At 39.2% G+C, this 25,726-nt stretch overlaps 1 protein-coding gene and 1 long non-coding RNA gene across 3 annotated transcripts in view; one reads left to right on the top strand and one right to left on the bottom strand.

The window, feature by feature from the left end:
- The window catches only part of LOC137846254 (tyrosine 3-monooxygenase-like), a 38,289-nt gene extending 19,851 nt beyond the window's left edge, over window positions 1-18,438 (top strand). The window contains exons 7-12 of the mRNA XM_068664109.1: window positions 228-363; window positions 1,053-1,122; window positions 2,823-2,879; window positions 5,384-5,479; window positions 11,097-11,230; window positions 12,741-18,438. Coding sequence (XP_068520210.1) covers window positions 228-363; window positions 1,053-1,122; window positions 2,823-2,879; window positions 5,384-5,479; window positions 11,097-11,230; window positions 12,741-12,900 — 653 coding nt within the window. The 3' untranslated portion in view covers window positions 12,901-18,438. The remainder of the gene's footprint in view (window positions 1-227; window positions 364-1,052; window positions 1,123-2,822; window positions 2,880-5,383; window positions 5,480-11,096; window positions 11,231-12,740) is intronic.
- The window catches only part of LOC137846258 (uncharacterized), a 98,819-nt gene that overhangs the window by 66,503 nt on the left and 6,590 nt on the right, over window positions 1-25,726 (bottom strand). The gene's annotated exons all lie outside the window — the stretch shown is intronic.

Here is a 25,726-nt window from a genome sequence, read left to right as displayed (position 1 = left end):
CCTCCAGAGAAGGATGAGCAGTTGGGTGTTTTTATGTTACCCTAACTGGACCCATAATGACAAAAGGTACATGTTGATAATGATAAGCCAGGATGTTCCTACTATCCTTCAGTGGAAGGAGCTACTGCAACGGGACCTGAAGGCCCACTACAACTGTTTACCTGCAGTGGGTGTGTAAAGCAAGTAACCATAGCAAGTCCTAAATTCTATCTCACTTTCCTTTGCAGAAAGAACAGGTTTCCAGCTGAGACCAGTAGCAGGGCTGCTGTCTGCTCGTGACTTCCTTGCCAGCCTGGCATTCCGTGTCTTCCAGTGCACCCAGTATATAAGACATTTCTCATCTCCTATGCATTCCCCAGAACCGTAAGTTTGATACCATGGCAAAATCCTGTCCTTTGAATGTGTTGGAAATAATTCTCTTGGGAGAAACTCTGGGTCTCTATCCAGTATTCCACAGAATGAAACAATCTGAGAAACTGGTAGCTGGAGTTTTAGAGGGGGAAGTCATGCATGAGAGGGTGTGGGTCTCTGTTTCTCTTACAAAGTTGTCTGGAGAAGGAAAAGACTGGAGAATATCTGGTTTAATCTTTTCATCCTGCCTTCATTTACCATCTGCTGGGGTTTGATTCCCTGCTGTGAAACTCTCCCAGTAAGTGCTGGCCAGACAGCAGCAATTACATTTCATGAGAAATTACAAGTTCACACAGACGTTTTTGTTGTATGCTGGGACAAAACAGGGTCTTTTCAAAGATGTTGTGACATAGGAGACTATTGCCCATGCCATCCCAAGTGAGACAATAGCCAGTGTAGTGGGGGGCAGCTGGATCCCCATGGCAGAAGGAAATGCTTTGTCAAACTCTCTGCAAAGCTCGGCCAGGTACGGAGGCACCTACTGCAGAGTAACTAAAACAGTTGCAATCCTCACACTAGCTCCCTTGGGAGGTCTGTTGGCTAAAGTCTTTCATAGGATGTTCACGTAGAGCAGGGAGAACAAACAAACAAACAAACATACAAACCACTTTAATTAAATGTGAAGGTCACTTGTTTTCCAGAGACTGCTGCCATGAGTTGCTGGGTCATGTTCCCATGCTAGCCAATAAGGAGTTTGCCCAATTCTCCCAGGTAAGAAGCGTGTTCTGCTAGCTGTTAACCAATTGCTCTGGGTAGCAGGCCAGACATGCCTCAAAGGCACGCAGCTCACCGTGCTTGAAATGTTATTTTAAGACTTGGGTGTGTCTGAGTCACAACCTCCAGCAGTAGTGGGCTAGCAGTGCCTGAGGAGATAAATACTCCAAGGGAGTGGTGCACAGTGGAGCACTGCTCCCTGTGGACATTTTGTAAAAGGAAGGGCAAGCAGTGTTTGTGGGACATCTCTGTGGGAGAGCCAAGTCAGCCTGCAGCAGGATGCCAGTGGAGCCTCTGCAGTGCTGCTTGTTTGAGCTGTATAGACTATCTTATTCCCCAGGCTTCCTGTCTGATGCCACACCAACCAACCCAACCACCAACAGCCATCACGCCCCTAAGCTGGCTCTGCCTCTGGATGTACATTTTTTATCTCACATGATACTTTAATTGTGTCCATCACCATGTCTTTCATTTGAGATGTTTTTCCTTTTACAACTCACCAGATTCTCACAGCATTGCTCACACTGGCGAGGAGGCTCCAAAAAGAAAACAGAGCTTCTTTGTACATAAGAGACCATTTGGTATGAGCTGTCAGTGTCAGACCCAAGTGAACTCAATGACCTTGTGTAACTAAAGACTTCAGAAATATACGTGTGCCTCAAAACCATAGCAGAGGGATAAAGATAACTCGTATTCTAGGGTTATCAATCAGTGGCCAGTGTGGAAACTGACAATAAGTGCAGAGGGCTTATATGATGTTGATCCCTGATAGAATATCTGAAAATAAAGCCACTTCACCTCACAATATGTGGTTTCCAATTGCATCAACTTGGATACATGCCAGTTTCCATTCTGGTCATATATATTGGCTATTATCAGATTCAATATAGTAGTTTTTAAAGTATCCTCAAGGTCTGTAATTGTCTTTGGAAGAACTCTCCTCAGTTCAGTTCAACACCAGAACTGAAGACACCTTAGAAAAGATATTATAGCAATCTCAAACCTTTCATCTTTACTCTTTCTCTGCCTGTAACACAGACTATACAACATGGAATAACATTAATTTTCACAATTTGCATTTCACGTTTTCAAAAAGTATTTTCACAGCTGAAATTCATCCCATAAACATTCATTTTTATTCCATTCAACATGAAAAGATGAATGAGGAATAGGGAATAGCTTTGTTTGTCTGCTGCACAATACAGCTCCCAGGATAGTTAAGAGGAGACACCTACAGTAAATTATTGTGGGAACAGTAATTAACAGAGAACATAGTTGTGAGTACACAGCATCCTCCCTGCATGTATCTGACATACCGATAAGGGCTGTCAGAGAGAGAATGAGAGACTAAAAGGTATGGAAAAAATAAAACCCACCTTCCAGTCCTTACTTCTCATTCCTCCCTTCAAATCTGTGCCTGAGATAGTCCAGCATTAAGCCAAGAGATGGTTAACTTTACACAGAGAACTCTGAGGATTAAACACTCATCTAATGTGGCTCCCAGTGGTATGTAGCTGGGGGCCAGGGAGAGGTAGGCATCCTGGAAGCCATGGAAGGTCATTTTGGGTGACAAAAACAATGAATAGTTCATGCTATTCATGCTAGAAATGATGTGGTCCTCCCCCTTCCCCTCTTTCTCTCCCTTGGGCTGAATAATCACACTGGTGTAACACTGACTGCTTGCTTACTTGCTTTAGGATATTGGACTGGCTTCTCTTGGATCATCTGAAACAGAGATTGAGAAACTAGCCACAGTAAGTACAGACAGCAGTTTAGTATCAGAGGCAAAAACCAAAGAACTCACTTCATATTCCTCACTGTTCAGGGAAGGCTCTTCTTTAGTGTCTCAGCTTAGCTACACAAAAATAGGAGCAGCAGCAGAATTGTCTTCTCCTCATCCACAGGCTAGGGAGGTGCTGGAGCAGGAGCTGGAGTCCCTCCAAGGGAGCCCAGAAGCACATGATTCCACTTTGAGGAAATACTTACACTTTTTGCTGCCATAAGAGTATGTTCCTGAAGCTGAGCCTCTACAGTTTCAGCAATGGGAGGGTTCTGACTCACTTTATAGATTCATCTAATTGACTGTATACTCGATGTGATTATATGTATACTCGATGGTGCAGGGGGCAATCAGAATTCAGGGTGCCCTTTATTTGCTAATCTCACGAAATAGGTGAGCTCTTTGGCAGCAGGTACTCTCACTTGGTTCTGAATCCCTAGGCTGTATACAATCTGTGAGAATGACTCATGCAACCTGTAGCTCCCATCTTAGTCTGAAAATATGCTGGAGGCCAGATTTTTTATTTTATTTTTTTTTTTCCGATAATAGCAGCTATTTCACTGTCATGATTATTTTTTTCAGGGGAAGAAAAGAGTCTTAAAGGGTAAAGTTAGCAGAACAATGGGTGCTAGATCTGAAATTTTCAGTGTCATCTGGGGTTTAGGGAGGTAGAACAAAGGAACCTTTTTTAAAGAGTTACGTGCAGTTCAGAATTTGTGAGAATAGCATTTACTAAGTACCATTCATGTATTCAGAACAGTAAACATATTCTGGATTAACCACTCAATCTTCATTTTTTTTTTTTTATAAAAAGTTCAGACATCTAATCTAGGCTCCTTTTTAATGTTTCTTCATCAGAAAGTGAAAATAGAGAACTTTTAATGCTTTCTCTACCGAGACATAGATGTCTACCATAAATTCTTGTTTCTCTCTAGAAGTCCCTATCATTCTCCATTCATTACAAAGAGTTATCTATCTTAGGTAATATGGCAATATCTAAGCTACCTAAGAGTTTCTTAAAAGAATCATGACTTTTTTCATGGTCTATAACATACGTACAACAAATGTTGAAATGACATTAGTTCCTTCAGTTCCATGAGTTTTCTAAGCAGGTGGATCCATACACAAGAGATGGAAAGTTAACAGTAGTCACGTTCTCCACAGTGGGCCACAAATACTATGTCTTGTACCCTGTTAAGACACTAAGAACCAAAAGAACCTCACTAAGAGCCAAATAAATGATATCTAAGGAACCACTTAAAAACAATAAATAAATTAAAAAATCCTTCTCCGAGAGCATTGTCCCATGTCTCACTGTCACTTTCTGCAAAATCATGAGATACTTGAAAGGCTTTTCACTGGAAATAGTAAGAATCAAGATTATTAACACAAGAATAATGGAGAATTATCACTGGAATTTTAGTAAAAGCAGCTCTGAGTTTTGCAAAAAGAAACATCTTGGCATGCTGCTTCTTTAGTTGTAAATTTGTAGGCTAAACCCCAAAATCATCAAAATCAGAAGATGCATATCAAAGAAGGTTGGGGAAAGAAAGTGAAAGAGAGTGACAACATAGACAGAATATAGTTTCACATTATTTTGTGAAGTGCTTGCAATTCTTTGAGAAGGATGCTGAGAATGCTAACCTGAACCCTGCAAATGAAGCAGCAAAGAGCTATGTGTCTCTTGTGTCCCTAAAGTGACCCGGAAGAGTTGCAGCACAAAACCATATTCTTGAGTTGTATTTTGTTTTCCATGTTTTGCACAACAACTATCCATCAGCTTAGGGGTCAAGCTGTGCAGAATTGTTCTTCCACTGTTCATTTCCTTAGATGGTATAATAAAGGAAGGGCTAATAGGTTACCAGAGCCAACAATTGCTTTTATCCCATCACTGTCCAGCAGGTAAAGGAAGTATGGTCCCAGTCGTGCTTTATTGCAAGAAAAAAAAAAATGCATCTTTATTTTCTATTGCAGCAAGATGACGATGGAATTCGTATAATCTTAAAGGGTACATTACTGCTAAGGAATAAGTCATTCCTCAGTTCTGATGAATGCTAGAGAAAGGAGGAAGGGAACTGCCTTTTCAAGGACCTTTCTAAGGTCTTGAACCCTCTGTGGGTGTGTCTACCTGTGCTTTTGGGAGTATGTAGTGAAAACTGTCAGTTTTCAACTATAAGGCAGCTCAAAGCTAATTTATTTAAAAACAGATAGTATCGTTAGCAGTTTTTTCTTTTTATTTTTGGAGAGAGTGAGAATGGAAAGAATGGCAAGTTTTGAAAAAATATGTATTGTGATTTTTGTGTGTGTTATATGTTGAAGAGAAAAAGTAATTTACTTAAAATATATAGCTGTAAAATTTGAAGATACAAAAACATTAAGGACTAGGGATAAAATACATTAGAAGGAAGGAAAAATGAAAAGCTTAAAATTGAATTGCCTCTTGAGACTGTGATTTTCACAAATTGTTCTTGTTATCAGCTTTATTGGTTTACTGTGGAGTTTGGTCTCTGCAAGCAAAATGGATCCATCAGAGCTTATGGGGCAGGACTGCTTTCATCTTATGGGGAGCTTATGGTATGTGTCATGCATTTGGTATGAAAATACTTCTGTAATCCAGTTCTCTAAATTATCTGGTAAAAGCAAAATATTTCCTCACATACAGCAATATGATTTAAAATACTGCTTTTTTCTTCTGCAAAGAAATTTGTTCTTCCTCTCAGGAGGCTACCGAGTAGGGGACAAAATGCTGTAGGACTACCTGTCTTCAACCTAGAGAGATGAAATTCAATGAAACACTCAACCTATAAAGTATTAGGTTTGTTTCTTACTGCTCCTATCGAGTAGTGATGCAGAATTAACTTCAACGTAAAAGTTTTCTGTACTTTTCTGTATTACTCACTAGAGGGCAATATTATGCCTATTATGAACCGCTAACTTCATCCACAGCATTGACCTTTATGCACATATACGTCAAAAAAGCAGTGACTGACTGGATTTTACATTCATATATACATTTCAAAACTAATTGTAGCTTGAATTTTATATAGATGAAAATCTGTATGCAGGCTGAATACTGTACTGGAGAGATAAACTGTGGAAAGAGTGTATACTTTTACAGAAAGGTCATGGGTTTCACCTCCTTCATACAAACAGTTGGTAGGAGGGACATTTTTTTTCCCCTCAGTTTTTCAGAACACTGAAGCACATGATCAGTTTATAGGTGCAAAAGCCCTGAACTGGTATCATTAGGTCTCAATTGCTTCAAGTTATGCAAATACTGGATGATTTTTGGTAGTAGTAAGGACCAAAGGTGGGGATGTGGAGGGTGCTCTTTTCAAGCTTATTTATAAACTAAGTATCAAAATTTTCATGGGAGATATATACACACAAACTACAGATGTGTCTATATTGATGCATCAACCTACCACCTAGCTACATGATACATTCATATGGAACCATGGCTTTGGATTAGCATGCCTTTGACTTCCATGGCTAGAGACAGATTGTTGTAACACTAAAAACAGTATAAAACTCTCCTAAAGCTATACAGGTCAGTCCTGCTCCCAGTCAAGTAGAGGAAGGATGAAACCACCCACTAGTGTATCTCAATGCATTTATAGGAGTCACAACAGAGGTGCAGCTGAGAGTTACCTATAGAAAGGGAAACCCTCACAGACATCATGCGTCATTTTACCACCAGTGAGTTTAGCATCATTTTTCTTCCGACACTTGAAATTTGGAGAGTTTTGTTAGCAAATTCAGTTGTATAAGATTTGCAGAGCTTTCTGGATTGGAAAACTGAGATCTGCATGCTCACTACCCCTATAGATAAATGAGAATGCCTTCTTTTTGCACAGCAACCTGATCTTGTGCCTGACTGCTCATGAGCACTCATCTTTAAAACAGTGAAATGTATATTATCTTCAAACTGATCAACCAGATCACCTACAAATTAGTCTCCAGAGTGAAGCATTTAGTTTGAGTATCTGTCTATTCTAGGGTAAGGCTGATGCTACTATTTTTCTGAGACTCCCTTGGTATTTAGAGCTAGTAAGCAGGATACTTAGATTTGCTGTTTTTTATCTGGTAAAACCAAGAAGGTCCAATATGAAAGCACAGGTAAAGGCAGCATTTATTCTAGTCTGTCTGCCTGAATACTTTACATTGTAGCTTTAAATCGTATGCATTTACTAAATGGCACCTGTAATCATGTCTCGTATATTTACGCAGCTTTCATAGTAATATTCCCACAGAATCTATCTGAATCAAGTTACCTTATTTTCTGTTTTCTTTTGACACACTTGAAAGTAAAAGTCATGTCAGAAACACTCAGCTTTAGTGTCTGGAATTGCATGTACCAGACTTGTGCTCTTCCTCCTCTCTTTCTGCCCTTTTCTTCACCAGACACCAATAAGCTGTTCCACTTTGGATTAAAGTAGTAGTCAAGCATTGCTTGTTCACAAAACTGTGCCATATAGCACAAAAGTAGAAGTGCATCTCAGATTCCCTGCCTGTAAGGTTGACTATAGGAGTGATAATTGTCCTTGAGTTGATAAATGTCTGATTCTTGTCTTTACTTTTATTATCAGTAGTTGAAGGGTAATGCTGCAAGATAAATTTTTGATACAGCTGGGTTCACCTGGGTCTTCATCCATCTTATTTCTGAAATTATATACAGATGTGATGGCATTTATACTCAAAAGGTAATGAAGAAGGATTCCCTCCTAACCCCTTCCAAAAGTGTGTCTGCTTTTCATGTAACACCTAAGATGGGCAAGCAGCTGATCAGAAATAATGCTATGCGCCATGTACAATCCTTATGTAAGCTCTGGAAGTTTATCTGTGTAGCTTTTTGGACAGCAGATTAGTAGTTTCTGTGCAATTCACCTTGAGCACCTGAAACTTCATGTACACAAATTATTTATATCTATGGCCTTAAGTGCTGAAGTTTCCTTAGAGGGCTGGCTGATTCACCTCATGAATTTTTATTTGGAACAAAACTGAAAACCCGAAATGGTTCCATTTAGTCGTTGTAGTGTTTGTAAGTGTTTAATTCTAACTTCAGTATAGAATCCATGACAGTGTCACTGAAGTGCTGAGGTGTTATACTTGAAACGTGAAAAAATATACAAACTGTTTCTTTCACACCTGAAGAGAGGAAATATGTGTAATGCAGTGTCTATTTCAGTAGAAGGGTGTGGGTTTTGTTTGTTTGTTTGTTTATGTTTTTTGTTGTTGTTTGTTTTTTGTTTGTTTGTTTTAGAAATACAGCAGTGGTTAGGCAGTTTTGTTAGAGATGAGATAAAAAATGTTCCTTGAACTTGGACTGGAAGATAGTGACACTAACGATAGCCTTTAGTTCCTTAAAGAGCTCATTTTGCAGTCTTAGATTAGATCTTAAGAAAGGTCTGGATAAGCTTCACTCTTGCTTGGGAGAAAGACATTGTCCTTCCTGATAATTATCTGCCAGCTTTCTCAGTGTCAGTCCAGACGTGGGCTTATGTGTGGAGTCCCCAAACTCAATTTCATATCATCTAGAGGCTCAGCAAAAGTGGCACAGCCAGGCTTACTGCAGGTTGTGTAATCATGGAGACACATGCAGTAAGCTGGGCAAAGGAGGGGCTTCCTCATCACTGGAGGCTTCCAGATCAGTTATAGCAGGGTGATTTGGGCACTAAGGAGCCAATAAAGGCATGAGTTATTAAGGCCAGATGGTTGGCTGCAAGAAGATAACATCTAACCAGCTGGAAAGGGTGAGTGGTGTAACATAAAGCTAATATTATTGAGAATTAAGCATCAGCAAGGAGTCTAGGAACATCCCTGAACTGCAGCCTGGACTGGCTGTCTGTGAGTGTATGACTGTAACCCAAGGAACCACATCCTGACTACAAAGTCTTCAAAATGTTTTCCTTTTCTCCACAGCACCCCCTCTGACCAGTTTGAAGTCAACTTTGGGTAGTTATTTTCTATGTATGAGCTTATCTTGCCCAAACCTGGGGAACAACATAGGGAAAGGCAGATAACAAGAGGTAGAGATGAAACACCCTCTGCAAGGTACTTGCACTTAAATCCATGTTGTCTAAAAAATCATTTAAAGACAGCAGCTAGGTATTGGAAAGGACAGGATAACCATACCCAAGTCTAAACTGAACAGTTGTAATGGGTCTGACTGCTGGCCAACCTTGCCTCTTCTGAACTGTAAGAATTCCTCCCCAATAGCTCTTGGTATTGCACTGTTTATTTCACTATATTCTGTCAGCTGTTCTGCATTATCCAAAATGCTTCTCCTGTTAACACTCAGCTGGACTCTGTCCTACATACTGTAAAATCTTATGGCTCATACCACACTTCTGGCAGCAGTCAGTGCTACATATGCTTTTCTTGCAGCACAACAAGTACTTAACTTGTAGAGGCCTTTCAGGCCATCCGGTTTCAAGCAGAACTTCCACTAAAATCAATGGGATTTCAGCTCTGCTTCAGCACTGACAGCATAGCGGGACCCCTGTCAGGTTTTGAGTTTCTAAAATCTTTTCCCATTAGTCCCCTGAGCTTCTAAGATTATAAGAGCAGCCTTATGTTTGTGTATACCATCCATCTTAGACTGTATGAGTGCTCTCCAAGGTTTATTCTTCAATTACACACTGCAAATGAAGAACAGGAAAAACACCATCTTTTAGCATTTTATATATATACATATATACATATATATATATATATATATATATACATATATATATTTTTTTTAAGTGTATATGAATTTCTGCACCAGTTCTGCAGCAAATTGACCTACTGGTTAAGGCAGGCCTCCAATGATGGAGAGTTCAGGCTCAGTTCAGTAAAACATCTAAAAATGTGCTTAAGGGTACTGTCTGAACAAAGTCTTGAAAAGCATCACCCAGTTTACCAGCCCTTTACAAGTATCATGGGAGTTGGCGATTGCATTGTGAAATAGTGAAAGGAGCCTTCTGAAGACTGGGGAAAAAGAGAGAAAGACAAACAGGCAGACAGCAAAAATGGGCTGGTACTATAAGATGTCTGTAGGTATATGGGGGCCCACTGTACAGGCTGAGGATGGAAAAAAAGGTCTTGGTTTTGCCTGAGAGGAGTTGCCTTTTTCCTTTTTGTTTATATACAGGGCATTTCACTGAAGTGGCCATGGGACTCACCATCATGGTTAACTGGAGGCCAGACCAGCTTTGAGGCACATCTACAGCACAGTTCAAATGGCACTGTAACTGAGCTAGCATTAACCTATCTGACTCGGGTTGCAGAGGCAGACAAACTGTGCAGGGACTTTTTCTGAACCTTAGCTGTGCTGCCTTCCTAGGACCCTGCACAGGTACTAAACTACCAATACTAATACCTATGAAATCACACTGCCACCATCTCTGCTGCTGGCTGGTTTAAAGGGTTTTCCAGTATGTCTATACAAATTGTAAAGGTGCCTACAGACTGCAGTGTGGACAGAATTAGCTTCTATGATCCTACCATCTGCCTGAGGGTAAAATGTAGAAGAACCCAAGCAGAACTTACAGAAGAAACTCCATGGGCCCAAATCACAAACATACACATGCAGAGTATAGTGTACAATTATAGCTTGGCTTTCAGGGACACTTTAGTGCTGCTTAAATGTCATGGGAGCTGTGCAGAAAATACCAAGATCATTCTGTTTTTCATTGCAGCAGGAAATGTGAGCTTCGTAACATGGTCTGGGGACTTCAAAATAGCGTGCAGACTCTTCTGTGCTATTGGCTGAGAAAACAGCATGATGCTGAGATTATTTTTTCTGATAGATATTTATATTTTGGTAGATATTTATATTTTATATTATAGCGTAGACTTCACCCTCCCTGTTTGTGAATGTGTATATGGTATCCAATAATACATCAGTGTAATAAAGAAAATTTCTTCTTCTTCTTCTTCTTCTTCTTCTTCTTCTTCTTCTTCTTCTTCTTCTTCTTCTTCTTCTTCTTCTTCTTCTTCTTCTTCTTCTTCTTCTTCTTCTTCTTCTTCTTCTTCTTTTTAAAACTTATTGATTTTAACTACTATTTATGAAAAACAGCTTTCACCTGTGAAAGAAAATGAATTGATACTGCCTTTAGCTATTCCATGAGTATTTCACAGCCCAGTAGAGACTGATTCTTGCTATGTTCATTTACCTATTCTAACCTTCATTGTTCCTGTTACAAAGTACGCTTTATCAAACAAGCCAGAATACAAGCCTTTTGATCCAGAAGTGACTGCAGTTCACCCGTATCAGGATCAAGCCTTCCAGCCTGTCTATTTCATAGCAGAAAGTTTTGAAGATGCCAAGGCCAAGCTCCAGTAAGTAACTTCACTGGTGGGGGGGAGGGGGCGTTGCACACACCAGCTTGAACACACATTTCTGCTGCACAGTGGCTTTTTTAGATGTGAAAGTGTTTATCTGAGAAAAACTTCATAAAAAGCCATAGCTAAGTATTGCTATATCCTGTCCAATGCTTTGTCTCAGCAATACTTCATCTTATCAACTTCTGAGGTAAATTCTGCAACTGAACAGTGAGAGTAGAGTGCAATCCCACAAATAGGGTGCCTATGCGGTATTCCAGACAAATGGGAGGTCGTGAAGAACTGACTTACCCAAGGTCACACAGAAATTTTATAGCAGACTTGGGAATTAACATGGATTAGCAGGGGTCTTAAAAACAAGATTGCCTTTCTCCTCTGATTATATCTGTGCAAGAATGCAGAATCAGCGTTCACAGGCAGACTGATTTCTACCAAGTAGTTGACTGCAATCTAAATAATATTATTTCAAATTAGCTTGAGGTGTTTCTAAATGCATTTCTGTGACTGTTATGTAATAAGTTGTTGTTTTTAAAAAGGGTTTAACATTCTGGGCCTCAATCTCCAACAGTTAGAATAACAAGAGCAATTCTAGCTGGCGCTACTGGGGAGCATGCAGGAGCTGAAATGAGAAATTTATTAGAAGAGGAGAACTTGGGCCAGATTTCTTCCCAACCTCCCCCACCTCCTGCCCCAAAACACTGTCTGCTGAGGTTATAACAATAGCAAATTAGGCTCCTCATCTTAAATCTGCGGGTTCAGATTTAGCTATTATCTTGGCACTGTGCTAAAATGCAGCTGAGAACTCACTGGCAGAAGAGAGATTTTCAAGAGCTTTTGACTCAGGCAGACCTGAAAAGAACTTAAAAGGACAAGGAAAACACCATTCTCAAACTTAAAGTTTTTCATACATTTTTTCAGGATGGTTGCTCAGCCAAAGCTGCTCAAAATAACTGAAGGCACAAGAATCTGTCAGAATGGAAAACATAAGGCAACATCAGTACAGGGGGTTCCTACCAGCATGTACTTAATGGAAACATTGTCAAAAATGGCAAGCAATTTTTTTAATATTTTTTTTTCCTTTCAAGAGAGATGGCAAAATAGTCCAGTATGCCTAGTATGGATAGGTTTTTAGGATTTTATGCAGAAAGAGCTACTCCAGGTTATTTCTTGGAAGTGAAGGCAGCAGACATGCTGTGTTTCTGCATTCCTCTAGCTTGTGGTTGTAATAACTCTGAACTGTGTTAACGTAGAGCTGTAAGAGCACAGACGGATCTGAGCCAGCCATGCTGAGAGGCAGGCACTGCAGATCTTTTGGGCTGCAAGTAGTTCAGCTGTGGGGAGGATATAATGCACCAGAAAACCTTATGGAGTGACAGTGATGAGGGTGTCACAGTAGCCAGGGCTACCCTGATAAATCCATGCCTACATATGGATAAATTAGTTCCTGCAGGTTTTATATGTGGAGAAGTGGGTTCTGAACTAGCAGATCTGTCTCCTTCCCCCACAGAAACTACTCAATGAAGATCAAGAAGCCCTTTTCTTTGCACTATGATCCATTCACCAGCAGCGTAGAGATTCTGAACACACCACAGAAAGTCAAGAGGGCACTCAGTCAAATGGAAGAGGACCTGAAAAATCTCTGCCTGGCCCTTGAAAATCTCTCTTAAAACTGCAGCAGTACATCTCACCTGGAACTGATATATATGTAGGCAGTTGCAGCACTTGAAGATTTAGTGATGAAGTTGTAGATGCATGCAAACATGCAGCTGCATGCATCTTTAACCCACAAACAGCTCTCTCAAGCTAATCTTTTCACTGTAATTTAGGCTGCTGACTTAGCCACATTAATGCATTCCTACTGAGTATATTTAAATGACAAAAAAGCTCAAATTACTCCAGTTTTCGGTAGGTGATATAAGCTGCAGCTGTTTGGTGTGTACTTACCTGTTATTATTGGACCTTTACAGGTTTTTTGTTCACCTGCTGCCTTTTGAAGTTATTGGTCACAAAATAACTCAGTAACTCTTCTGTCACAAAATCTTTTACTTCTTGCTTAAATGACAAGATCACAATCTTTAAGGCTGGCCAGCTGCCTACAGTCCTTGCAGCTAGCTCATTTCTGCTAGCAATTACTATCAGCTATTGTGTTCACAAACTATGAATGACTCCTTTACAATGTACAAATGCAAGAGTTTGTAAGAGGGACCTTTTACTTCTGCTTGCTATTCATTTTTTAGACAGTCTTATTTTTCAGTAGCTTTCAAATGTGGCAAAATAATTTCCTGTCATATTTGAGAACACAGAATATGTATTCTTGGATTAAAAAAAAAAAAAAAAAAAAAGCAAAAAGGGCAGAAAATCTGATTTCTGTGATTCTGTGGCTCTGTGGCATACCTGCTTGATTTGAAAAAGAATTTTGGATTCTGGAGAGAGGAAAGATGAATGTATGAAAATATTTTCAAAGAAGCCTATAAGAAATAGAGCGAGTCCCATTGATGTAGGTGTAGATCATGTGATGCAGATAGTCCTAAACACATTTAAAGATTTTTGTTTTTCATTGGCATTATAATGACTTTTAGTAATAACCAAAAATTGAAGTATATTTATTATTGATGGAGCAAATCCTAAGATCAAACAAAAGTAGCCATATAGCCTTGCTATGGATACAATACCAGTCACGTAATCCAACTCATCTTGCTTCCTGCTCTAGTTCCTTTCTCAGATGTGCCTGAAATTTATCTCCACTCTGTAGGTCATGTTTTACAGAAACAATCCTTTAATTGCCTTTTCCAGACTTTCATGCAGTTTTAGAATCCTTCCTTCCTCCACTATCTACAAATAGAGACTAGTCTGGGAAAAGAAAAGGAGGCTCATGCCTGGAAGGATTCCCTCTCTGCTTAGCAGCAGCACAAACAGACAACATTGAAGCAGGCTGTGGGTATGACATAAGTAGGGGCAATGTGGATCTCATGGCTGAAGTTGGGTGACAGTAATCCACAGACGTCAATGTAGATTTATCCCGTGCAGCTAAGAAACCCTACTTGTATTTTCAAAAGTGTATTTAGGATAAGGCAGAGAGCAAGCTTGCAGCTTGTCCACTGCTATCCACTAACTGCCAGCATACATGGCCTGAACTCTGATGTAAATGTGAGGTGGTTTGGCTCTTGATGGAAAAGGAGTCATCAACTCTGCCTTAACTGGTCACTGTGGGATAACAGCATGTACACAGAAAGTCACAACAGAGCAATTTGCATGCTGTTATTTCATACAGAGCTTATCTCACTGTAATTTGTACATGTGCCAGGCTCTAAAGAAACAGTCTTATTGGAAGTTAATGGGATTTTGTCTCTTAAATCTTCATGTCCATAAGCACTTCAGAAAATTCTCCCATGGGCACTAATAGAGTATTCAAGACCTAGGGAGCTGCTGCAATGGCTCCATTTTATTAAAATGTGGTGATGCCTGACAAATTTGGAACTGTCTTGGCAAAATATCTGTGAGACCCCTTTCTCTCAGCAGCAGGAACATCCTGAGCTCTTTCTTTTTAATTGAAATATAGGATTTTTCTGTTTTACTTCAGGAAAAATTTTGCATATTGTAAAACCTCTTTTGCTAGAGATTCAGACAGGGACAGAGCTGAAGTGAGTTCTTTTGCTTCCAGGGTATTTCTGCTGTGATGAATGATGAACGCTCAACATACTTTTATGGATTTAATTCTACTTATCCCACTTATACACACACACAAATACTGTTTCTCTTCAGAGCAATTTGTTTTGTTACATATTGTAATAATTTATCTGTGTACTTCCTGCCAAATGGTACATAGGCAAAAACGCTTGATAGCTCACAACAGATTGTTTTCAGAAATATTATTTTCATCAACCAGTTATTTTACACTGAAAATTGAACCATGTGCTCCAGTTTTGTGTGTTTTCTTTTTCTTTCTTTTTAAGTGGAAGATAATGCCAGAGCGGAAGAACTATCAAAATATTTTCTATAGATGGATTCTGTAGGCCATAGGGTCTTTTTCATGTATTCCCTCTGAAATGGTTGAATGTGGAGTTTATACTTGAGTTTGGCTATCGCTCAGAACAGACCTATATTTGGAAGAAATGAGAGACCTGATGGATTTGTTTTGCCCAAGGCCTCACACTTTCCTTGGAGGGACTCCAGGCCCGCCCACGCACCCTTGTCTTTTCCAGTTCCTGTAGCAATGAGAGAAAAAGAAACCATTTGGAGCCAGATTCTCCAACCATTACACATGCTGAGTAGTACCTGATCTCTTGAATAATCCCAGTGACAGTACTGAGCCTATTAAGGTGCTGTGTACAGAAAGTCAGAGCAGGATTATCAAAACCTCTGTGGGTGTACTTGCTTTTTTATTGTCTTAATGATATTCGGTCTGCATACATGGCTAGGGTAGGCTCCAGTACAGCTTAGCAAAGCTTCAAAAGTAATGAATTGAACTACTTGAATTGTTAAGAGCCAGAAATATTTTTCCAAAGGAGGCAAATCTTTCCTTTCTTACTCAAGCAAACCTTACCCCTGGATAGTTATGATTGACACTCCTCTTTAATGAGGTCCAAATTCTTCTCCTCTTATTCAGTGATATTACAACGCAAAAGACTTCAGGGTTACATCCTTATGAGGTACACTGGTCAGGCTGCTCTTCCAACAACCATTCTTTCATTTCTTCACAGAAGCCAAGAAGTACTTCATACTCTTGTTGGTCTAAGACAGGGGTGATGGGGAAGGCACTGATCGGGCCTCCCAATGAAAATAAAGGCACAAAGGAAAAAGCACCAACCAGTAAAAATATGTCTTTTTGTCAGTTTGCATTTCAGCAGTTTCACATTAATCTTGCACAAGAAGGCTCCAAAGCCAAGTAAAACACATCCTGTGACTTGAAACTGAACTGATGAACTCCCCATGGGTCCTTTGCTTATCCCGATAAACTTATTTTTCCTAGATGGAGTGCATTTAGAGCAAAATAGTGTATGTTATTAAATCTGTATTGTGTTGTTCTGTTATACATGGGAGAGTTAGTAAATTTGGTTCGTGGGTTTGGGTTTGTTTTGTTTTTTGGCTAACCAAGTCTGTCCTCTACCAATTTTGGTCCACCCTCAAGCCTCCAGCTGCTTCCCTGCTTCCCTGCAGATTTACTAGGGATGCCAAGGGTACCACTGCGTAGGGAGAATACATAGTTATGCAATTTGGGGAATTTGGCAGAACAGGAAGAGGAAATTTAGGCAGGCCTCCCACCCACTCCCATGAGAAACAGTATTGTATTACAAGGCAGAACTGTCATCCTCAAAAAGACCTTCTCAATCACTTCTCTCTGGCTCCTTTAGTATTTCAACCTTTTTACTACCTGATGAACTTAAAACCGTATTTAACTGATTAAAGAAATCCCAAAATCAATTAAACAAAAAAACAAAAGACCTTCCCAGAAAGAAAGTACTATATTACATTGGGTCTCTGCTGACCCATGAAGGAAGAAACAAATAAACAAATATAAAAAATCAAACTTCCATGAAAATGATAGCGTATTCCTAAAGCAACTTAAATTCATTCAATGTGCAGCTACACACCTGAAGATCATCTTACAGCCACTGTGGAGAAGTTACAACTTCGTATCCAGTAAATCATGACCATCAGTCACAGACAGAAGTGTTACATGACTGTTTGAAGCAGGAAATAAAGCTACTAGAAAAAAACCTCTAGTAGCTTTGCCTTACTGCAAAAACAGAAGGTTCTCTGGAGTCTGCTTCTGTAGATATCCAACAGCATGGATAAATTCCAACTGGCAAAGAAACAGAGGGGTATAGACATACATCCCTAGTAATCTCACCCTACCACTAATCAGGAGTTGATACATGGGCTTTTAGATTTAGTTAGAGGACATTACTTCGCAGCATTCTCCATCTGGTGCATGGTCAGAGGCTGGCAGAAAGGGTTACTGTCTGTCTCGTATTAAATATACATTAACTTTGGGTAACACTGGTGGCTGAGGCCCAATGTGAAAGCAAATCTCTGGCACTCTCTCCCACCACAAGAATTCCTCAGGGGAAAGAAAGCCAAACTAGAAGAGGAGTCTGGCTGACAACTGGGAGAGCAAAGGAGCAATAAATGGAAAGGACTGGTAGACAGTCCCAAAACATGTTTGTTTTGCATATGTTGTTTCAATGTTTGAGGAAAAAAAAAAAAAAAGGAAGTTTAGCATAAAGGAGAAAAGTTTGTAACTGCAAGACTGTAGAGAAATCAAAGTCAGTTACGCCTTTTTAACTGTGACTGAGGAGTGTTAGCCTTATCTAAGGCATTTGCTTTCAGTATGGGGTACAAAGGTTAGCAAGTAGAAAAGAGGTCTTGGAAAAGAGTATTTCTCCATGGTGCATGGGAAAGCTGAAGTTGCCCCGGCCTTGCTGCCCTGCAAAACTCAATAATCCTAAACTTTGAGTGAAGACTACCTTAGAAGGGGAAAAAAAGCAGCTGGCAAAGCAGTGCCTCCCCAGCAGAAGACTGCAAATTTGGTATTGCTAGAGCTATACAGTACTATCTTCCACTCCACTTAACTATTTTCTCATGAGTTTTCTTTTCTCCCTTTATTTAAAATGCTGTTTGCTAATCTCTGTTACTTGTGCTTGCCAACAGGGAAAATTACGTCACCAAACACAGGAAAATTTATTATTATTTTCCCTGGGTTTTGGGTAGAACTTGAGGAAAAAATGGGCCCTCCTGAGTTTCAACTTGGCCCTTGCTGAAGGCAATTAACCTCGCGAAATGTTTACATTTGGGTAAAAGAGTGACAGCTGTCACCCAACATATCCAAAACAAATCTCTACTTCCACCTACAACTAACAGTGTTTGTCTTCAAAGTACATCTTTCACAAAGTTACTCATGACAGTTTCAAACATAAACTGCTAATGATAAAACATGGCACATAATACCTGTCAGGTAAACTAACTGGAAAAATCCTTCAGTCTGGAACTTCAATATCTGAATTATCTGTGTTGTAGCATTTTTGGGTACCATTTTCAGCTACTGGGTCTACTTCTGCTGTCATGGAGTTTGAAGCTGGCATGCCATAAAATAGGATATGCTTTTCACTTTGGTGAAGACAGTTATAAATTCTGAATAAACAGCAAAATTCCTATTGAATAAAGTAGTACTTAATGTGGAAGTAAAAATAAAGGATCAATTTACAGTCGTATTTCTGTGTTGCATTTCATACACTTATATTTACTGACAGAGGGGAGAAAAAAAAAATCAACACTATAGAAATATTCCTTGAAGTGGTAGACAGGAACACTTAAATACTCTGCCATAAATAGCCAATTAAAATGAACTCACAGAAGGAAAATACCTATTATTTGTTAATTAACAAATGCTGTGTTTCAAGAATGCCTCACAAGATGACACAGATGATCATCATTAGGTTTTGTACAAGTGCTAGAAACATTCTCAACAGAACCCATAAAAAAAAAAAAAAAGCCTGTTTTTAAGTATTTCCTGAATGAATCCCAAAACTGATGGGTTAGAAATGGAATGTGTGTTGGATGATGATATGAATTTTGTACAGTGTTTAAGTCTTGCACTTCAGATATTTCAATTTTGTTCTGACTCTTGCATTAGTTCATATTTCTCAGTTTAAATCTCAGTAAACAAAATGATTTCACTCAACTCTTGTGTCTCTGGTGTCCTACAAAGGCAAGCTTTGTAACTGATTCTGAATTTTAGCTCTATGCAACACTGTATTAGCTGCAGGGAGCGTGAGGAGGAAGTTTCCTAAAAGAAACTCGCTAGTCAATATTGTTTGTTGTAGCGTTTTTCCAATTACCAGTCTTCATCTGTGAGCAAGAAGCAAGCCAAAAGTTACTAGAATGGGCTTTGTTTTAGAAAGCTATCATCTAATATGGCTATCAAGTGCATACACAATTTGGAAACAATTTCACCCCATCACTGACATGGTAAAGGATTTATGGTATAGCTTCCTTGGGTTGTGGGCAAACCATCCAAGCACATTTTCTCAGTAATTTATGATATATCATTATTTTTTGCAATGCTATCTTGCTTGGCTTAATGGTGTTTAAGAAAGAATAAAAAATAAAAAGTAAAAAAAATGTGTGAAGAAAATTGACTTTCCTATTGCCTTGACATCTCCATTTGCCCATGAACCAGAATGAAAACATGAAGCAAAGAAGCAATTATATAATTACACAGAAAATTACAGAGCACCTCACTGTTTAGTGCTTACATGACAATGATAGGCTACAAGAAAACCTTCTTGTTTAATTTCTGCAAATAGTTCTTTACATTCCACTAGTTTACTAAAGCCTTTAGGTGTTGACTAACAGCTGAAGAAAATTAGTTATTACAGAGAACTTGGCTCAGTATGATTCCCCCTGATGGTTTAGTTCCCTATCATAAGATAAAATAAAATGGGACCGCTCCACTAGTTTCAGTAGAGCTATCTTAGGCTATACTACATGGAGTATCATGGTCCAGTATGCTGAGTATAACTCATGAAAGAAAGCTCAGGTTTTGTGCTGTCTAATATATCTATTTTGAAATTATGGAATCCTGTTTATATTTGTGTGCAAGATGGGAAAATAAATTATATCATTTAAGAAAATTGAAGCAAGGAGACTATTCTTTAAAATAGGAATCCAACTTGTAGAAGTGAGCAAAAATATAGTTCCATGGATAGGGACACCAACAAAGACCAACAAGAAATCTGAATTCTTCTTCCAACATCATCACAGAGTGTTCTGCTATGATTTTGTCTCCAGAGAAAAGCAGGTTCAGCATTTATCACATTACCAGACTTCCACCCTCTGTAAAAGAGTTATTTTCAGCACAACATGAAAATCTATCTCCAGCAAGATCTCAGTAGATGAAATTAATACATATTTAAGAGCAAGGTCTTTGGTACATTACCCATTTCTCCATGACACCTGTGTCATTTCACATTATTGGTCTGTCCTGCTGCACTTTAAGCTAGCTGACATTCTCAGTGGAAGAGAGGAGAAAAGGAAAAACAGGAGAGGCCTAACCAGGAGAGAGTCCTATACTCATAGTATATTTGTGCAACAATTTTGCTGTGCTTGAGGCAGAACAAGAGGAACGGGATCTAATTCTGAAATAACAGACAATACTCATAGAGCTGTTGCAAAAGACAGCTAAGCTTACTCTGTGCTTCTGCCATACTGAAAGAATGATTCTCTTTCCCATCTCCCCATAAGATGGAAGCTGGGGCCGAAAGGGAGCTGTGATGCTTCAATAAGCTTCTTTGGGAAAATGAGATGTAGGACAAGGAAAACAGCTGAAGAGAGCATAAGGACTCATTCGTGTGCCACAGTACCTGTGGGCTGGATGTTATTCTGAAAGCAGAATGAAAAAGTTTTTTTTTTTTTTTTTCCATCTCTGCCAAAAAGGGAACAAGAAGATGAACACAGCAGCATTGCTCATGTGAGAATAGTGTCTGTTATAAGAAGATATTGCTGAACAGACTCACACTGAGTTTGGAAGGCACCTCTGAGTTTGCACAGTCCAACCCCCTAGTGAGAGCAGGGTCAACTAGAACAGGATGCTCAGTAATGTGTCCAGCCAGGTTTTGACTATCTCCAAGAGCAGAGACTACACAACCTTTCTGGGCAGCTTGTTCTAGTATTCAAACACTCTCACAGTAAAAAAGCCTTTTATGTTTAAATGGAGTTTCCTGTACTTCAGTCTGTGCCCATTTGCCTCTTGTGCTTTGACAGGACACCAACAAAAAAGCCTGTCTATGTCTTCTTTACTCTCCACATCAGATATTTGCACACACTGATAAGATGCCACTGAACCTTCTTTTTCCCAGGCTGAACAGTCTCAGCTCCCTCAATGTTTTCCTGTATATAAGATACTCCCTGAATCACTTCCGCAGACTTGCTTCAGTATGTCCTTGTCCTCTTACTGGGGATCCCAGAACTGGACGCAACACTCCAGATGTGGTTTCCTGATACTAATTCCACCTTTCACATGTTCCTTTTTTATGTTTTAGTTTTGTCTGAAACTCCTTGTTTCATCCATGCAGGGTACCTCATGCGATCATTCCTACATGTCAAGATGTGCAATTCTTGATCTTGAAAAAGGTGAGCCTTAAAAAAACACTCAAACTGTCTTATGAAGGTTTAGAGGATGGGGAAAATGAGAAAGAAGGAAATCACAAAGAATTATGCTGTCTGTTAAAGCAATTTCTTGCCATGTTCAAGACACATGTTCATGTGCTTAATCCAATGGACAACTAACTTTTCATGCAAAACAATTGAGGAAGGCTTGCTCTGTAGTGTCAAATATTTTTTTTTTTCTTTTTGGACATGTATGCCAAATGTAAAAAGCCTCAGTCTGCATTCATGTACCACATTAGACTGCAGAGAGAACTTGGCATTAGTGTAAATCTGAATCTCTATCATATTGACTATCAAGTGACGCAGACCCCCTCCGCTCTCCAAGAGGCTTTGCCTTCAGCCACATTAAGACCCATGCCAATCATCTCTGGCATGTATTTGAAGTGTCTGAGTGATGTTTGTTTTTCAGATCTATCTGTAGTTTATGTATGAGGAAGGACATCAGATGGCACATCTCCTGGTTGTGCAGGTTCAGACATACAAGGAGATTTCTTCAGTTTTAGGGAAAAGTGAATGTGACAGTTTTGAACATACTTCTCTTGGAATCTGTTAAGTACCATAGGTATATCCTGATGGGATGAAGAGGCTACCAATAATAATTAATTATTAATTACATTAATAATATTATTAATAACATGCTCAGTAAATGGATTTTGAATTGGTATTATGATTCCTGCTCTTCACTGAAGCACAGCACTGAAATTCAAGAGAGCTGTTGCAATCCCTGCACGTGGAGAGAAAACTATGGAGGATCTGAGACTGTAAGGTGATACACTGCCAAATGACTTGTCATCTGAGCTAGCATATAGAAGACAGTCAAGGAAGCTGCAGGCAGCTCTGAGGGTTGCATTTGAGAGCAGTCAGAGGAGTTGCTATATAAAGATATTGGTACACTAGTATCTCAGGAACATGATTTCATACCTACGTGTTTCTCTCGATACCTTAGGGGAGAATCAGACTGTCATATCCCATTGAGGGGTACCATTCACCTGCTACCACACTTCAGAGCTCCAGCAGATTTTCACAATCAGTTTGGCTTCTATTGATTTCTCAGATCCTAAACTAGCTCAGTCTGTACTGCCCTTGCCACCTAGGCTGCCTTACAGCCACCTTCCCAACGCGTGCCATATTTCATAGGGACGGTGTACCCGAGCGTAGAGCAGCTCTGTGCTATTTACCTTTTGTCCACAAGGTGGTAGCGTAGCATTAACATTAATATAAAGATGGTGGATGACTAAATTTTCGACCAGTTATCTGACAGTCTCCTACTACTGGACAAATGTTGAAAATGTTCTTCATTTTGTTAACTTTCTAACTGAAGAACAGCATGATATATTAGGTCAAAGGCATATACATGGAGATAGCAAATATTTATACAAATAAAGAAGTTTTACAAAAATCTACTCCATGCCTAATAGGGCTAAGTGGAAAGAATGAGTTGTAGGGATAAAATCATGCAACTCAGCTTTGAGATTTTGCCTTCTTTCCAGAACTGATGAGTTCAGATATTATCAAATCACACTCAAGGGGGAAGAAACCAGTTGGGCTGCAGTTGGCCCTAACATCACACTTGAGTGGCTCTCTGGCTGCGGAGCAATGTATTGCAGAACTTGTCTTTTCAAGACCCAGCAGAATTCATATCTAGCAGCTTGTAGGACCATCTCTTGGTAATCTGTTTAAGGAAATATTTAGGCTCTTTTCTAAAGCTACATTATGTTATAGTTTTGCTTTGGCAATGACACTGTTGGCTTCAGTCTCATCTACAACTTCTCTGCATTTTCCACTGCTCATTGTTGCCCACCACATCTTGCAGCACAACTGTGAAAGATCAAAAAACTACTTCAATATTATTCTTCTTTCTCTCACACATACTGCTTTTTTCAGCCAAATTTCAGAGGTCTGGTTCACAACACAGACTCATGAACTGTTGTGCTGCCACAAACGAGAAGGCATTGTGCTTGCAGCAGAGGGTCAGGAGTGGGAAAGAACACATTAAACTGGAGTTTAGCCCATGAACACTTTGTATCATGGATCTGTGGCTGTAGTTCCCCATGGTGAGTGAGCTCTCTTGCCAGGATTTGTGTCTTATTATTTAGTCTGTCATACAACACAGGGTAAAACGTCCTTTAAAATCTTTAAAATATGTATTTCATACTGATGTTATGATAATTACTATGTAGAAAGTTATTTAATAACAAAGTATTTCCTAATTCTTTATACCATTATTACAATATGGACAAGCGAAAAAGATACCTCGTGACGATTCATACCTGTTCAAAAACTCTTCTTAGGTCACAAAATACAAGTAATTTCGTGAATAATTTTTAGTAGACAGGTTTTTATTCAACAAAAAATCAGAGCATTCATATAAACCCTCTGAAGTGACAGATTTCCCCCAGGGGAATGTGTAAGCTGAGTAGAGATTTTTTGCCAAAGAAGAGGTAGGATGAGAGCTTTAACTCCTAATTACCATGGTCTCTATCTTCATATTGCATCATAGTTACTGCTGATTAACTAGGGCAGTCTGTAGACTCCTTAATTTGATAACTCCTTTAGCAGGTTACCACAAATATTGACTCTCACCTCAAATCCAGGTTGCAGGCTTCTTACGCAGGGTTGAAAGATAGTGTATGTTAGTGTCAAAGAGATCAAAAGAATGTTTTCAATGTATTTGGTACCAGAACCTTGTACTTGAACAAAATTCCCTTATTTGAGCCTATTTACCAGTAATTCTAGGTGGTCTCCCATCAAAGTGCTGGAAAGTCCTACTTAGTGTCACAGTGATTGCCCACAATCCTTATGACCAAGACAAAGTGTTGCACAAAACTACGCAGGCTCTCAGTTCCCAAGGGCATTACTACATACCATGGGTCTGACTGTAATTTTTCATCTATTACTGTAACAGTAGTAGGAGGCATTTATTTATGTCAGTGTACCCTTATAGTCTGCTGATAAAATATTATAAAGTATTCCAAGGAATGGACATAGCTGTCTCCAAGAAATGGAACTGCTGTTCCAGTCTAGTGAAACTATCCAATTGAGTGAAAATACTTATACTGATGGAAACAATTTTGCCAGCATGCTCATGCCACTGTTGGGGATCTCACACTCCTGACAGACAGAGCCTGGCAGGAATTTGGAGTGTAGATGGGGCCTAGATCAAATGAACAATTTGGAGTTAGAAATATATAGCAATGATCCTTTCAAAATGCTTTTATTTACAGAAACATTCAACTGAAATAAAGTCTCTTAACAGGAGGTCTTGATTACTTTTCCATTTCCAAACCACACATCATAATGGGGATGGAATGTGGTTACCATAAATTGTTGGTTTACAAATCATCACTGACTTGTTAGCAACAGCTAGGATGTTAGAGTTAGAGCAACAGTTTGGATGTGATAAAATAGCAAGAGCCCATTTTTCATGGTATCGTTGGAATGAATGTAAATGAATTCTTCCCAGAGATTCATTGTGGTGGTTGTGGTAAATAGCAAACTGCATATTTCCTGCTCATGTTGAAATCAATGGGAGTTTTATTATTGGCATCAGGAGAAGCAGGATTTGACCTTAATACAAAAGAGAAGAGGAAAAAAGATGAGGAATAAAGAAAAGAATGAGCCGGAGAGTTCTAAAATGACTAGTGATTCAGATGCCTGACTGGAGATACATCAAAAGAGGAGTTTAAATAGCAGAAAATACCATCAACCTGAAATTGGGGCCCCTTTTCATTTGGACTTCCTTCCAAAGTTTCCTTTGAATTCTCTGTTTGTGAACTTCAAAACTGAGGAATAACCAACACTGGTCACTGCTGAAAATGCAGATATTCATTTTTTCCTTTTTCTTGGAAATGCTTGTCTTTCTCTAATGGCACTGAAGAGTTCTCTTATTGGGTTTTGGATGAAACCTATAAAAATCAGCAAAGGCATTCTTTCAGGGGAGCCAGCACAAACTTTCTTCCATACTTGTGTTTGAGTCATGACAGATCACTATCAGTCACTTAACCTAGCCCAAGCAAAATCCACATCTGCTAACAGACAGAATTAGCAAGCTTTGCCTCTGTCATAAAGGTAAATCTTCACAAGAGAGCTTCTGGATTAGAGATACAGAAAACAAAAAGCTCTAGCCCAAAAGAGATCACTACACTTGCTTAGGTAGCCGACTAAACTACTCAAATTTATGTATTTATCTTCAAGATCCCCAAATACTTTATAAAAACAGACTAAACCAAACAAAAGGACAATGTATGCATTTTCACTACATGGAACAACACATCACAAACTCATTTCCTTTATCAGGTGTTTTCAAAGCTCTCACCAAGGTCACAA

Source organism: Anas acuta, chromosome 1 (assembly GCF_963932015.1).
Source record: "Anas acuta chromosome 1, bAnaAcu1.1, whole genome shotgun sequence".
Lineage (NCBI taxonomy): Eukaryota > Metazoa > Chordata > Aves > Anseriformes > Anatidae > Anas > Anas acuta.
Note: the sequence above shows the minus strand (reverse complement) of the source record. Positions and strands in the feature narration are given on the sequence as shown.